General features: G+C 38.2%; 1 protein-coding gene across 5 annotated transcripts in view; it reads left to right on the forward strand.

Moving 5' to 3' along the window:
- The window catches only part of GPAT3 (glycerol-3-phosphate acyltransferase 3), a 58399-nt gene that overhangs the window by 34695 nt on the left and 9130 nt on the right, over positions 1–14574 (forward strand). For all 5 annotated transcript variants that reach the window (XM_060093419.1, XM_060093446.1, XM_060093427.1 and 2 more), the window contains 4 exons: positions 4243–4513; positions 7192–7266; positions 7798–7887; positions 10463–10556. In XM_060093419.1, coding sequence (XP_059949402.1) covers positions 4243–4513; positions 7192–7266; positions 7798–7887; positions 10463–10556 — 530 coding nt within the window. The remainder of the gene's footprint in view (positions 1–4242; positions 4514–7191; positions 7267–7797; positions 7888–10462; positions 10557–14574) is intronic.

Below are 14574 nucleotides of genomic sequence, written 5' to 3' on the forward strand. Positions count from 1 at the left end.
AAAAAGAGAAAAATAGTAACTTCACAGTGGAGGAACCCTGTAAGCACTGACTACCTTAAACCAAGTGGTCAAAATTAAACGTCACAAATCATGGGACAAACTGACATCAGTGCCTCCCCATGTGATGCACTGAGAAGGATACAGCATCATTTACATAGTATTCCTGCCCAGAGTGTACAACCTGCATCTAAGCATGAAGAGACATCACGTTAACCCAGATTGAGACATTCTACAAAATAAATGGCTTGTGCTCTTAAAAAATGTCAGTATCTTGAAAAACAAAGAAAGGCTGAGGAAACTTTTCATATAATAGGAGACTACAGAGACGACATGTAAAGGTATTGTACAATCCTGGGTTGAATCCTGGACCAGGAGAAAAATGCTATGAAAGATATTGGTACCATTGTCAGAATTTGAATAAGGTCTGTAGATACTAGTGTTGCAGTAATGTCAACTTTCCTCATTTTGATAATTGTACAGTGGTTATGGGAGTTCCCTGGTGGTCCAGCAGTTAGGACTTGGTGCTTTCACTGCCGTGGCCCTGGGTCAATCTCTGGTTGGGGAATCAAGATCCCGCAAGCCCCGTGTGGTTAAATAAGTGAAGCTCCATGTCCTAAGTAAATCTATGCTGAAATATTTGGGGGTAAGGGGCATGATGTCTGCAATTTATTCTCAAGTGGTTCAGAAAATAGTATTGTTTTATACATACAGAGATATGACAGTAAAGCAAATGTGACAAAACGTTGGCGGTTCGTGGATCTGGGTAAAGTGAACCATCACTGCAGTTTTTCTGTATATTTGCAATTATTAAATGCAGATCTTCCTGTGGTGTACCTGGAAGTAGAGTTGCTGGGTCTTGGGCTGTGAATATCTTTAAATTTACTAGACAGTGCCAAATTGTTTTCTAGTGTGGTTGTGCTAATTACATTCCATTGTCCCAGGTCTTTACCAACACTTGATAGTATTCAATTAAAAATTTCTATCGGTCTTCATGGGTATGAAATAGTATCTCATTGTTGTTTTTGCATTTCTCTGATTATAGGGAAGCTGAACATCATTTTAAATGTTTATTTAAAAGTAAGTAAGTCATTAAGGCTTACTCTTTTTATGAATTCCTTGCCATATACTTAAGCTTTTTTTTTTTTTTTTTTTTTGCGGTACGCAGGCCTCTCACTGTTGTGGCCTCTCCTGTTGCGGAGCACAGGCTCCGGACGTGCAGGCTCAGCAGCCATGGCTCACGGAGCCAGCCGCTCCGCAGCATGTGTGATCTTCCCGGACTGGGGCACGAACCCGTGTCCCCTTCATTGGCAGGCGGACTCTCAACCACTGCACCACCAGGGAAGCCCAACTTAAGCATTTTTTTAACTGAGTTCTTTGACATTTTCTTATTAATTTTTTGTATGTTAATATATTCTGGAAATGAATCCTTTGTCAGTTAGATGCATTGCAGTTACCCACATACTTTCGAAAGAGGCTTAAGGAAAGTATAAAATTGAGTTATATTTTTTTTGAGTTACACACAATAAAGTAGGTTAGAGGGCAGAGAAAACATTGCACATCAAATGTGTAGTGGCTGAGGGATTGGCTTCTGTTTACAGATCTCTTCTCTCCTGGCTCAGTTAAATAATATGAGGCAACTTGAACTTGTATTTTTATCTCTGGTCCTTCTGAAAAAGGTTACTTTTTAGAAGGGCAGTCTCCTGTCTCCAGTGTATTTCATTCAGCGATTTCCCAAGTAACTGTTCATCTCTTCCCTTCTAGACTTAATAAAAAATGTCTGTACATTGCTAAATAATGAAACTCTTGCACTGCTAAATATTGGCCAGTGCTCGGATTGAGTAACCTGCTCTCAGTGGTACTGCAGTACCTACAGAGCAAGAGGGTAATTCAGTAGCAAATCTATTTGGTTCATTTTCTAATACTGATTAAACTCTTTGCAGAGATGAGGAAAGATTAAACCACTTGGAGTACGCTACTGAAAAAGAGAATCTAATGATCATTCAAGAACTTACTTTAGTGCTCTCATTCTTAAGGTGGTTAGGTATTAGCTTTGCATGTGGGCAAAACCAAACAAAACCCACCAAAACCCTCAAAAGTAAAATCAGAAAACTTTAGCCTTTGTAAGGACTTTCCCAGCCCCTTGCCCCCCATTTTATAAAGAAGGACACCAAGTGAGGTGACTTACTGGTTACCCCTGGTCATAGAGCAAGCTGGTGGTTGTCCTAACAGAACTTGACTTTGGATTCCAGATCCTCTTCACTTTCTACTCCAGTGCATTACTGCCATTCCTTCAAAAAATGGGTATATTACAGCTCCTCCTACAGATGCACATCCAAGTTCTCCAGAGGGTAGATAACATAGCTGTCTCCACTTTCCTCATTGATTTCCTAGTAAACTGAAAAATGAGAAAATCAAAGGGGATCTTCTTTCAGGGAACTTAACGTCTTAAGTCTTGACTTTTCTAATTAATGTATATAAGAAGTAAATTCATTTGTGATACACCCCATAGGGACAAATAGATAGCCATGTCATTGTGTATATAGCTACTTCTTATTTTGAAGATCTCATCTATTATTTTTACTCAGTGGGTAGAACTGGGTGGCAGTAGTCATTTTTCAATCTATCAAACTTATGCTATTTTAAAAAATCTTTGAATTATTTTCTTTATGGAAAATACAGTAACAGTATAAAGAGGAAAACCTAGTCCTATTGCCCAGAGATAACCACTTCATGTTTCCTTCTGGACATTTTTTTTTTTTTTTTTGCTGTACGCGGGCCTCTCACTGTTGTGGCCTCTCCCGTTGCGGAGCACAGGCTCCGGATGCGCAGGCTCAGCGGCCATGGCTCACGGGCCCAGCCGCTCCGCGGCATATGGGATCCTCCCAGACCGGGGCACGAACCCGTATCCCCTGCATCGGCAGGCGGACTCTCAACCACTGCGCCACCAGGGAGGCCCTGGACATTTTTACTATATATATATTTCATAGAGTTAAGAGTAAACCATAGTTTTAGATCCTGACTTTTTTTAAATTAACATTATAGTTTTTATTAATGGATATACTATATCTCATTGTCTGGATCTTTTTTTTTTTAAATCAATTAATTAATTAATTAATTTTTGGCCACGTTGGGTCTTCGTTGCTGCGTGCGGGCTTTCTCTAGTTGCGGCGAGCGAGGGCTTCTCATTGCATTGGTTTCTCTTGTTGTGGAGCACGGTCTCTAGGCATGCGGGCTTCAGTAGTTGTGGCTCGTGGGCTCTAGAGCACAGGCTCAGTAGTTGTGGTGCTCGGGCTTAGTTGCTCCACGGCATGGGGGATCTTCCCGGACCAGGGCTCGAACCCATGTTCCCTGCATTGGCAGGCGGATTCTTAACCACTGTGCCACCAGGGAAATCCCTGTCTGGATCTATTATAATGAAAATGCTACAGTGAACACTCTTGCCTGCGTTTCTGATTATTTTCTTATGACAGATTCCTAGAATTGGAATTATTGACTCATCAGCAAAACTATTTTTAGTTTCTTCATGCCAAACAGATTTTGACAAAATTGCTCCTAGTTCCACACTTGTACAAATTGAGTATGAGAGTACCTGTGTTATTTCTGTTTTGAACTTTATCATTAAACAAACATGTTGCTGATTTGATCATGCAAATAGGCCACTCTTTGTCTGATTCACATTTCTTTGATTACTAGTAAAAAGGCTTTGAAATATTTATTAACTATTTATCTTTTTTCTACGAATTCAGTTCATGAACTTTGCTTACTTTTTTGCAGGAGCCTATGTTTTTCTTATTAAATAATTTTTACATATTATAAACATCAAACTTTTGTTATTTGTGGTAAATATCTTTTTGCCATTTTGCTTGCTTTCTGGCTTTATAGTTTTTATCTGGGGAAAGCATAAATCTTTGTTTCTACACAGTCTAGATTTATACTTGGGGAGAGTTTGTTTCTCTGAGTTCTTTTGCTAATGATTCGTAGGGAGAAGATGCAAGCAAAAGGGTTATTGAGGACCAAATTCCTCTGTAATGAATTGAAATCATTGGGTAGAAGCCGTTTCATGCAGACTCAGGGATTTTTACCTCTTTTCCCACTTCAGTTGCTTGTCTTTTATTTCTGAAATCTGCTTCATGTTACCCATTAGATTTATTTATTTGTCTTCTGCACAGTTAAAGTAGCCTCTTTGATCAGTTGTTCTTCTGTCCTATGGCATTTTCTTATGTCCTGATGCTTTCTTTTAAGGTATTATCCAAAGAGATGAGTCACCCATGGAAAAAGGGCTGTCTGGTCTGCGAGGAAGGGACTTTGAGCTGTCTGACGTGTTTTATTTCTCCAAGAAGGGATTGGAAGCCATTGTGGAAGACGAAGTGACCCAGAGGTTCTCCTCAGAGGAGCTAGTGTCATGGAATCTCCTCACAAGGACCAATGTAAATTTCCAGTACATCAGTCCGAAGCTCACCATGGTGTGGGTGCTGGGCGTCATAGTGCGCTACTGTGTCCTACTACCTCTGAGGTACGTCTCCTGCTCAGTAACTTGATGGTACAATTGGTTCAGCTTTCTTTTTAAATCATGTATGTAATGGCCACATGAGAGTATTAATGATACTAACCCACCCCTTCCCATTTAGAAAACACCACTAAACGTGACCTCCACAAAAACATATTATTTATTCTCTCTCATTTTTCCCAAGTGGAAGTGTGTATTCAGAATCCAGTATATATTAACTGCATCCATGTTGCTCTTTCAGTCATGGAAAATTTGAGGATGGATAGAAAAGGGAAGTTAGAAAAAAGAAGAGAGAGTAGTTACAGTTTCACATTCACCAGAGTGTCATCCAAACTGTGACTGCCTCTCTTTGCTGGTCTGTAGCCATTTATAGCTGCACAGGAGAAAAAAATTCCTCAGAGTGGTTACCACAGGGGAGAGAGATATTTGGAAGGGTGAATTTGTTCCACCTAGTTCCATTTTGATCACTCACTTTTCTTATTAAAAGTTCACCAGTTGGGCCCCATTTCGGTTCTGAGTTTGCGTGCTGCCTCATGAGGAAGTAGCCTCAAAGCCCAGTTTACTGGAGCCACAATGTGGATCGTGGGTTGAAGGGGTGACACTGGGCAGTGGTCTGTTTAGCGTGGTGATGGCAGGTGGTAGCACGGGTGCCAGGCGTGATATTGCTGTTGATTGTCTTGCTTCATTTCCCTGGACATGGCCTTGGTGTGCTCTCAATACAGCTTTCCAGGCAGTTGCTTCCAGCTGACTAAAATTGGCACATGAGTTGAAACCTCTTTACCATCCCTAGGGTGGCCTATCCTTGCCTCATTCAGATTTATTATGCGGGGAGAGATTGCTTAAGTGTAGGCAAAGGCACATTTCTAAGAAGCTCTTTCTCTTTTCTTGTGCTCATGTTGCCACTGTGTAGATGTTGGGGTATGTCTTTGGGGAATCATTTCAGCTGTGATAACAAAGTGAAATTAGGACACACTTGCTTGAACATTAAGCCAGTGTTCCCAAAGTGGGGTTCATGCACTCTGGGGATGCACAAGATTAACCATTGTTGTGTTTGGGAAATGTTTCAGCTTTTATTTATTAGAAGTTTCTATTCTATTTATAATTAGTGCTTCCATTGATTTTATTTTTATTCTTATAAAGAAATGAAATTTCAGTAAAGTTGAATATATAGATGAGCTCTTACATCTTTACTTGGTCCATAGGTCAGGCACTGTATCCAAGGCAACCTGAAGAAAGAGTGAGGATTTTACAGCCCAGAGTACTTGAGATGCCCTCCTATGTTGGTTAGCTTTCACTTGCTGGGAGTGCCCACCAAATAGTGATATGATTCCATTATCTAGTTTAGCTTAATGCTCATAAAATAGATACGTGACATAAAAGATTCTTGCAAAGAAACCACAGATTTAGGATAATCTAGTAATATAAGCACCCAAGAGCAAGAAGAAAATGGCAGAATTGAGGCTCCTACTCTTAGTACATACTCTTCCTGGGAAAGAATTGCTTTGTAAATGCTTTTTAAAAGAAGCAGTTGCTACAAAGTGAGCATTTAAAAAACAGATTGTGCTAAAATTGTGTTGATGGTTGAATAACTCTGTGAATGTGGCAAAAACTATTGAATTGCCACATTAAGTGGTGAATTGTATGACGTGTGAATTGTATCTCAGTAAAATTCTTAAGCAACACAGATTGTGGCAGAAGACTTGTGTCATCTGTGAGAACTCTCATGTTGGCTCACTGAGACTGGAAAACAGAATTTTCTGTTAATTTAGCAAATAAAAATATTCAATAGTTTTGAACCCAGTTGTTAAACATGTTAAAATATATAACCTCTTCTGAGTTAATGTGTAGGAACAAGTGATTCTCATTAGGACAAGATGGCACAACATTATTTTAAAAATTTTGTGTAATCGATGGATGAGATTAAGCAGTCATTTAGTTATTGCATTAGTGACTGACATGAAAATATGGCATCCAAAGAAAAACTGAATCGAACCTTCAAATCGCTATGTCAAAAGGTGTTAAACCAAGACTTTAACAAGGTTTAACAACTTAACAAGGTCTTTATAAGGAAACCCCATTTATTTTGAAAGGTATAAAATCTCAGCTTTTTCTTTTTGAGTAATTCTGTTTACATTTCTAAAAATGACTCTTTCCTTTTTGAAAGTAAAAAAGTTAATAAAGTAAGTTAACTACTTTCAACCTGAAATGACTCCTTTATACAGCATAAAACTCTTTTCTTATGTAGGAAGTTAATATGTGTATATTTAAAAAAATTTTAAAAAATACTTCAGAAAAGCAGAAGGGCAAGTCTTTTATTCTCTTCACTAGCCCGCTTAACCCTTTGATGATTGCATAGATTGAACATGGCAGTTTTGTGAACAAATTTCCAGGCCTGCTATATGCATCTATAGACTGGTTATGTGCTTGCTGTTATTTTGAAAATGGTATCATACTCTACACATTATTTTGAAGTTTGCTCTTTTTTTTCTCAAAATGTACAAAGAACCATTCTTCCATGTCAGAATCTATAGATTTGCCCAATTCTTTGAATGGCTGCATCATATTGTGTAGCGTAGATGCTCCTCAAGTTATTTACAGTTTAATTTTTTATGAACTTTATATTCCTTCCCTTTTCCCCCTACTGTTCAACTAGGTTTTGCATTACTGTTTCTTTTCCTTTTCAGGGTTACCTTGGCTTTCATTGGAATCAGTTTTTTGGTTATAGGAACTACCCTGGTTGGACAGCTTCCAGAAAGCAGGTGAAATGTTTCCCTCCTTCCAGCCATTAATAGGTTTGTCTGTTTTCTTAGCTGTGTCCACAAAGAGAATATTTGTGTGATTCCTATGTACTGCGTCAAATTTATGGCCTCAGCACGCGTATTAAAATGCCGCTCACTTCATCTTCATAGTCTTTATTTGATTTCCCATGATGCTTACATTTAAATTGACAGAAGTTGCTTTTCAAAAGGGGAAATGAAGAGAAGGAAGCAAATGGACTGAGGGACTCAAGGAAAGCAAGAGATTCTTGTAGTATTGTCAAGCTCATGAGGCTGAGACCAAAGAAGCTTCAGCTTATCTTGAGCAGGAATTTTATCATGCTAGTCCTTGGTCAGGATTTATCGTTGGTCAGGGTGGAAGCTATTTTCCATTAGAGGTTTGTCCTAAATACCTCAGCGAGACAGTGAGAATTGAACTGTATGCTGCTGTCAAGGAGCACATTGAAGCTTTTATTGTATTGTTTCTTAGGAGTGCCCAGAGCTGCACAATAAAATGTTTTCTCTTTACTTCAGCCTCAAAAACCGGCTGAGTGAACTGGTCCACCTGACTTGCTGCAGGATCTGTGTTCGTGCCCTCTCTGGTACCATTCATTATCATAACAAGTGAGTGTTTGCTGGCTTCCTGCCAGCCTTTCTCTAGGTAAATCAGCATGTGATTGACAGTAGTGGGTGGGAGGAAGCAGGTGAAATAAGAGTATTTCCAGTGTGTTCATCCCTACTGCTTAGAGCGTCACAGACATCACAGTGCACAAAAACACTTTTCAAGGTTGTGAAGAACCTAGGGCCAGGACAGGAATAAAGACGCAGACGTAGAGAATGGACTTGAGGACATTCTGGGACGAAGTGAGAGAGTGGCATGGACATATATACACTACCAAATGTAAAATAGATAGCTAGTGGGAAGTAGCCGCATAGCACAGGGAGATCAGCTCGGGGCTTTGTGACCACTTAGAGGGGTGGGATAGGGTGGGTGGGAGGGAGATGCAAGAGGGAGGAGATATGGGGATATATGTATATGTATAGCTGATTCGCTTTGTTTTACAGCAGAAACTAACACACCATTGTAAAACAATTATACTCCAATAAAGATGTTTAAAAAACAAACAAAAACCCCCCCTACTTTTCAAAAGCAATCCATTTGCATAGGGAACATAATAATAAACATGTAATGACCTTAATAAATAGGTATTTATGGTGTGCAGGCCAGGCCCATACTTCTCATAGGTCATCCCTTTGAGAACGCACTGTGTTATCCTGTTTTACAGGGTGAAGAAATGGAAGCTCTGGGTTTGGTTGTCTAGGGTCACGTGGCTAGTAAATGGGAGAGTCAGGTTTTAACCTGGATCCATGTAAAAATTTTTAAATGATGAAGGTGACAGGCCTGCAGAATGGTGGAAAGAGGACTAGACTTGGGAATCCTGAGTCTGGTTTCTAGTCTCAGCTCTGCCACTTCTAAAATCCCACAACTGAGCCTTAAAACAGCACCCAGCATTCTGCTTACCTCACCCCTCATCAGAGAGGAGAAAGGTAGTAAGTGAAGTTATTAGCTACATGGAGGTCATTTTGATTGATTTTGAATTACTTTTCTGGAAACTAAATTTTATTTTTTTATATTTAGTATCATCATTTTTAAAGTTCTAGGACAAGCGTCTCTTTTTTTACTGACTGGATTTTTTTTTTTAATTTAAAAAATTTTATACAACTTTTAAAGGTTACTTGCCACTTACAGTCATTATAAAATATGGGCTATATTCCCCGTGTTGTACAGCATATCCTTGAGCCTGTCGTACGCCCAGTAGTTTGCACCTCCCACTCCCGACCCCTGTGATGCCCCTGCCACACACACTTTTTTTTTTTTTTTTTTTTGCGGTACGCAGGCCTCTCACTGTTGTGGCCTCTCCCCTTGCGGAGCACAGGCTCCGGATGCACAGGCTCAGCGGCCATGGCTCACGGGCCCAGCCGCTCCGCGGCATGTGGGATCTTCCCGGACCCGGGCACGCACCCGTGTCCCCTGCATCGGCAGGCGGACTCTCAACCACTGTGCCACCAGGGAAGCCCAACACACACACTTTTAACCACTCATTTGCTCTCTATATCTGTGTGACTGGATGTTTGTGTCTTTTTTGTAGAAGGGAAAACATTTCATCATTTGGCTTTACCATATGTTACCAACATAAAAGGCCCCTTAAATTTCTAAAATTACAGGATTTGTGATTGGGCTGTGAGTTTTGGGGTGAGGATTAGAAGAAAATGTTTTGGTAAACGTGTGATTAGAGGAAACATCTTCTACAGAAAAGGAGCTTTAATTACATAGAGAGGAATTCACAACTTATTGTAAAATTGCTTTTAATTTTAAGGAAAACATACTAACATTGTTATGCATTTGGTTCCCTTTCTTCTCTGTATGGGTCCAAAGGAAACCACTTTGCTTCATTAGTGTGAAATACCATTTGAACTTTAGGACAGAGGTTGGCACACTAAACTATGGGCTTGTAGGCGAAATGTGGCTCGCCATCTGATTTTTGTAAATAAAGTTTTATTGGAACACAGCCACACTCATTCATTTATGTATTATCTGTGGCTGCCTTTGTGCCAAAACAGCAGAGTCCAGGAGTTTTGACAGGGATTGGCTGGCTTGCAAAGCCTAAAGTATTTACTCTCTGGCCTGTGATAAGAAGAGTTTGCCAACCTCTGTTTTAGGGGGATAGGAAGGAGGAAACTACAGTGAATTTACTCTGGATCATTCTGAAGCCACTGAAAGTGATACTTATGAAGATTGAAATAATGTGAAAATACTTATGGTAAAATAAGTAGAACTTACATATCACAAAGTTTATTAAAGTTATGGAATCTTTATAATTCAGTTTAATGTTTTAAATTTATTTATTTATTTATTTATTTAAAATTATTTTTTCATCATAAAAGGACAATATGATCATTACAGAAAAGTGATATAAATGTATGTAAAGGGAAAATCATGGGCCCTTCCTCCTATACTCTTACCCCCCTCCCATCATACTCCCTGGAGACAACCTTTTTAAGATGAGCCCGTATACTTTGAAACTTTATTTTTTTAGTGTACTTTTAAAAACAAAATAGCGTGAATTTCTACATGCTGTTCTGAAAAATAGTGGCCATTTTTTCAAGATTTAGTATTAACCATTGTTTGTAATTGCAGGCAGTACAGACCCCAGAAGGGAGGCATTTGTGTTGCCAACCATACTTCACCGATAGATGTTTTGATCTTGACAACGGATGGGTGCTATGCTATGGTAAGAACAACGCGTTGATATTTCAAGTAATTGCATGTGTTGTGGATTGTTCAAACTTTTGTTTTATTTTGGCACAAATTAGAAAGTTAGTTTTATATTAGAAAGTGACGGTGTTATACTATGTAAGTATATAATTTATCAATATTAATATATTTACATGAGGAATATATAGTGCAAGAAAAAGAAGGAAAACAGCCATTATATTTAAGGTAGTAAGAAATTAACTTAATGAAATGTAGACATACTTGAGCATGATTGGACTTTATAAAGTTGATTCCATCTTGCTTGTAAAATCCTTGCAATGTTTAATAAGCGATAAAAAAAGTAAAAAAAAAAAAAAATCCCTGAAATGTTTAATGACACTTTGAGATGCTAAAGTCTTCCTCCTTAGAGCTGTACAAATCCCTTACCAGCCAATTAGTTCTGTCTCCCTTCAGGGAGTCATATGCAATTAAAGAAAAAAACCCTGTCCCTTTAATGAAGATCAAGCAAGGAAGGCAGATATATATACCACATTGCCTTTCTCAGTTCTTGCCTACAGCCGCAAAAGAAGAGAAAAGGAAAAAAACCCATCAACAAACCACAAAGCCCACAGTAAAAATCAGACACCTCAAAAGACCTTTTTGTGGCATTTCTGGCATGTTTTCAATTCAAAGGGTGTTTTCTGTCACCCTGAAGAACTTGTCAAGATTTCCTTCTTCTCTTTTATGTATATGTCAAGTAAAATTTGGAGGATCACTAAAGATGTTCTTTCCTACTGGTGGTAAATATGCCTAAGCTGGCGTGTGAATGGAATAATGGGAGAGGAATCCTGGGGAATCTTCTTTTCATATCTCATGGTGGTGGCTTGGACTTCAGAGAGAACAGATAGATTTTATTTCAGGTGTCAGCTCTAGTGACTGTTAGTCATGGTCTGATGTGCTTTCCTGGGAAGGCATTTGAAGGGAGCCATTAATTAATTAATTTATTTATTTATTTTGAGGTATAGTTGATGTACAGTATTATATAAGTTTCAGGTGTACAACATAGTGATTCACAATTTTTAAACGTTATACTCCATTTATAGTTATTATAAAATATCGGCTATATTCCCTGTGCTGTACAACGTATCTTTGTAGCTTATTTATTTTCTACATAGTAGTTTGTACCTCTGAGTCCCCTCCTCCTATGATTGATACTCATGGTCTGGTGTGCTTTCCTGGGAAGGAAGGCATGTGAAGGGAGCCATTGTTGATTTAAGTGTCTGCTGCAAATAGGCAAGTAGGGAGTGCTGGCATGTATGTGGGTAGCTGACAATCTGTGGCTTATACAGTCATTGAGGGGGGTTTGAAGACCTTTGTAAAAGCTCCTAGCTCACTGCCAGATATTTAATCTAAGATACAAGTTCAGATATATAACTCTTGGGCAACCACATTTTAACACGTTATTAAATTTCTCTAAGTTATGGAGCTCTTTCTGAATTTAAGGAAGCTTTAACCACCACTCTGAAAAGACTTAATGGGCATTGGTAGTTCTTAACCTTTTTTAGGTTAGTAATCAGTTAATATTTATGTATCCTTTTTTTAGAAGAACAACAACAACATTTGCATCATACAAACAAAATTTTGTGTATAATTTCAAGATGTTTATGGATCCCAGAAAGCCCATCCAGAGACGCCAGAAAGCCTGTCCAGAAACCCTCATGTTAAAAATCCTGGATAGACCCCACCCAGTTCTGGGTGTATATAATAATTCCTTGCATTTATATGGACAAGCACTTTCACATCCATTGTGTTTGACCTTCCCTGTAATCCAAAGGGGTTAGGGCTGAGATGTTGTAGTTGAGAAAGCAGAGGTTCAAGTGTCTTAACCAACTTGCCTAATCATGATTTTGTGTTTCTGATACAATATGCATTCCCTGTCCTGGTCAACAAAGAGTTGAGTATAACTCATTTGTGACTGAGGGCATCAGAATTTTGTTAGCATTTTCCATGCTTCTTGATCGTATATAACTGCAATTACAGGTGCAGTATACAATTATATAATTTACAGTATTAGACAAGGCTTAAAAAAGCATAGAACCTGCAAACTTTCTGATGGGTTGAGTGACAGAAACCAAAAGCCAGTTGGATTTCTTTATTTATTTTTTTAGTTTTAATGTTTTAATTGTAGTTGAGTACAATGTTATGTTAGTTTCAGGCATACAACATAGTGATTCAGCACATATACATTATGAATTGATCACCACTATAAGTTTAGTAACCATCTGCCACCATATAAAGTTATTGCAACTTATTAACTATATTCTCTATGCTGTACATTACATACCATTACTTATTTATTTTATAATTGAAAGTTTGTACCTCTTAATCCTCTTCAACTATTTTGTCCCACACCCTCCCCCCACCCCGTCTCCATCCTTTCTAAGCCAAGCAGATTTATTTTATTTTATTTATTTATTTATTTATTTATTTATTTTTTTGTGGTATGCGGGCCTCTCACTGGTTTGGCCTCTCCCGCTGCGGAGCACAGGCTCCAGATGCGCAGGCTCCGCGGCATGTGGGATCTTCCCAGACCGGGGCACGAACACGTGTCCCCTGCATCGGCAGGCGGACTCCCAACCACTGTGCCACCAGGGAAGCCCCTAAGCCAAGCAGATTTAAATCAGAGGCAGCAGAGGGCAGAAGTGGGAGGAACTGTACAGCTAACCTCCAGAGGTTTTATTTGCCCTCTTTTGGCTAAATATAAACTATACATCAAGATCTCTTCTTAGTGCCTTTTCAGAGTTTTTTTTTTTTTCTTCCTAAACAAAGCTCTCTACTTTTTTTTTTTAAATCTAGAAATATTTTCTAACTTAGAGAGAAATTGTAATAATAAGAATGTTGCATGGAACATCCATATGCCCTTTATCCACATTTACCGGTTGGTAACATTTTGTGCCATTTACTTTATTATTTACATTCTCATGTGCTGCTTTCTCTCTCTCTATGTAAAAATGTGTGTAAAATATTTCTATTTTTAATATGTTTATATGTCATATTTATGTGTAATAGTAATATAATATTGGAAATCTGAGTCTGTAATAATTCATTCAATTCATCAAGTTCTTTCTTAGTTTTCTGCAACCTATATTTGTATCTCCCTTTTCTTCACAGTGAATACCCTTTTTCCCAACAATATCAACATGTTTACTCATTTTCTCAATCCTATAATACATCTAAAATTGCTTCAGAATTGCTTCACCTGTTTTACTACAAAAAGAAAAATATGTTGTAAAAAGAATTCAGGGTATTTTGCATTTCTTGGTACCCCACCCAAGATGGAGCAGATGTGGTTAAATACTATCTTTGTAAATTTCTTAGATTTTTTTTCCTCCCCCTTCCTTCAATGTTCTTTTATTCATTTGAAATACAGTTGGGTTCATTTCTTTAAATTTGCTTTCACTTTGCTAATTGCATCCTTGTTGATTTATTTTTTTAATTTGTGAGACATTAATATGCTTTGAAATGTCAAAACTAAACAAAAAAGTACACTCATAGAAGTCACTCCACCCATGTCCATTCTACCCCATTCCCTCCTATCCTTGTAGGTTTCCAACTACATTGGTTTTGTGTATATTTTCTTTTTGTAGAGGTAAACAAATACATGTGTATACTTCCCCTTCCACCTAGCACAAAAGGTGGCATACTTTATTTGCTCTTTTGCAATTGCTTTTTTCACTTAACAACATCTCCTAGAAATCACTCCTTATCAGTCATAGAGATCAACCTTATTCTTTTCCTAGTTGTATAGTACTCCATTGTGTGCATGTACCATGGTTTATTCATCTAAGTTCTTATGTTTGGACATTTAGGTATTTTCCAATATGTCTCAATTACAAATAATGCAGTTATAACTTTGTGCATATATATTTCCATTTTGTTGGAGTTATATCTTCAGGGTACATTCCTAGAACTGGAATTATTGAGTTGAAGGATAAATGTATATGTAGTTTTGATAAATTTGCCAAATTTCCTGCTATGGGTGTTATAATCTCCTC

The sequence above is a fragment of the Mesoplodon densirostris genome, chromosome 1, assembly GCF_025265405.1.
Source record: "Mesoplodon densirostris isolate mMesDen1 chromosome 1, mMesDen1 primary haplotype, whole genome shotgun sequence".
Lineage (NCBI taxonomy): Eukaryota > Metazoa > Chordata > Mammalia > Artiodactyla > Ziphiidae > Mesoplodon > Mesoplodon densirostris.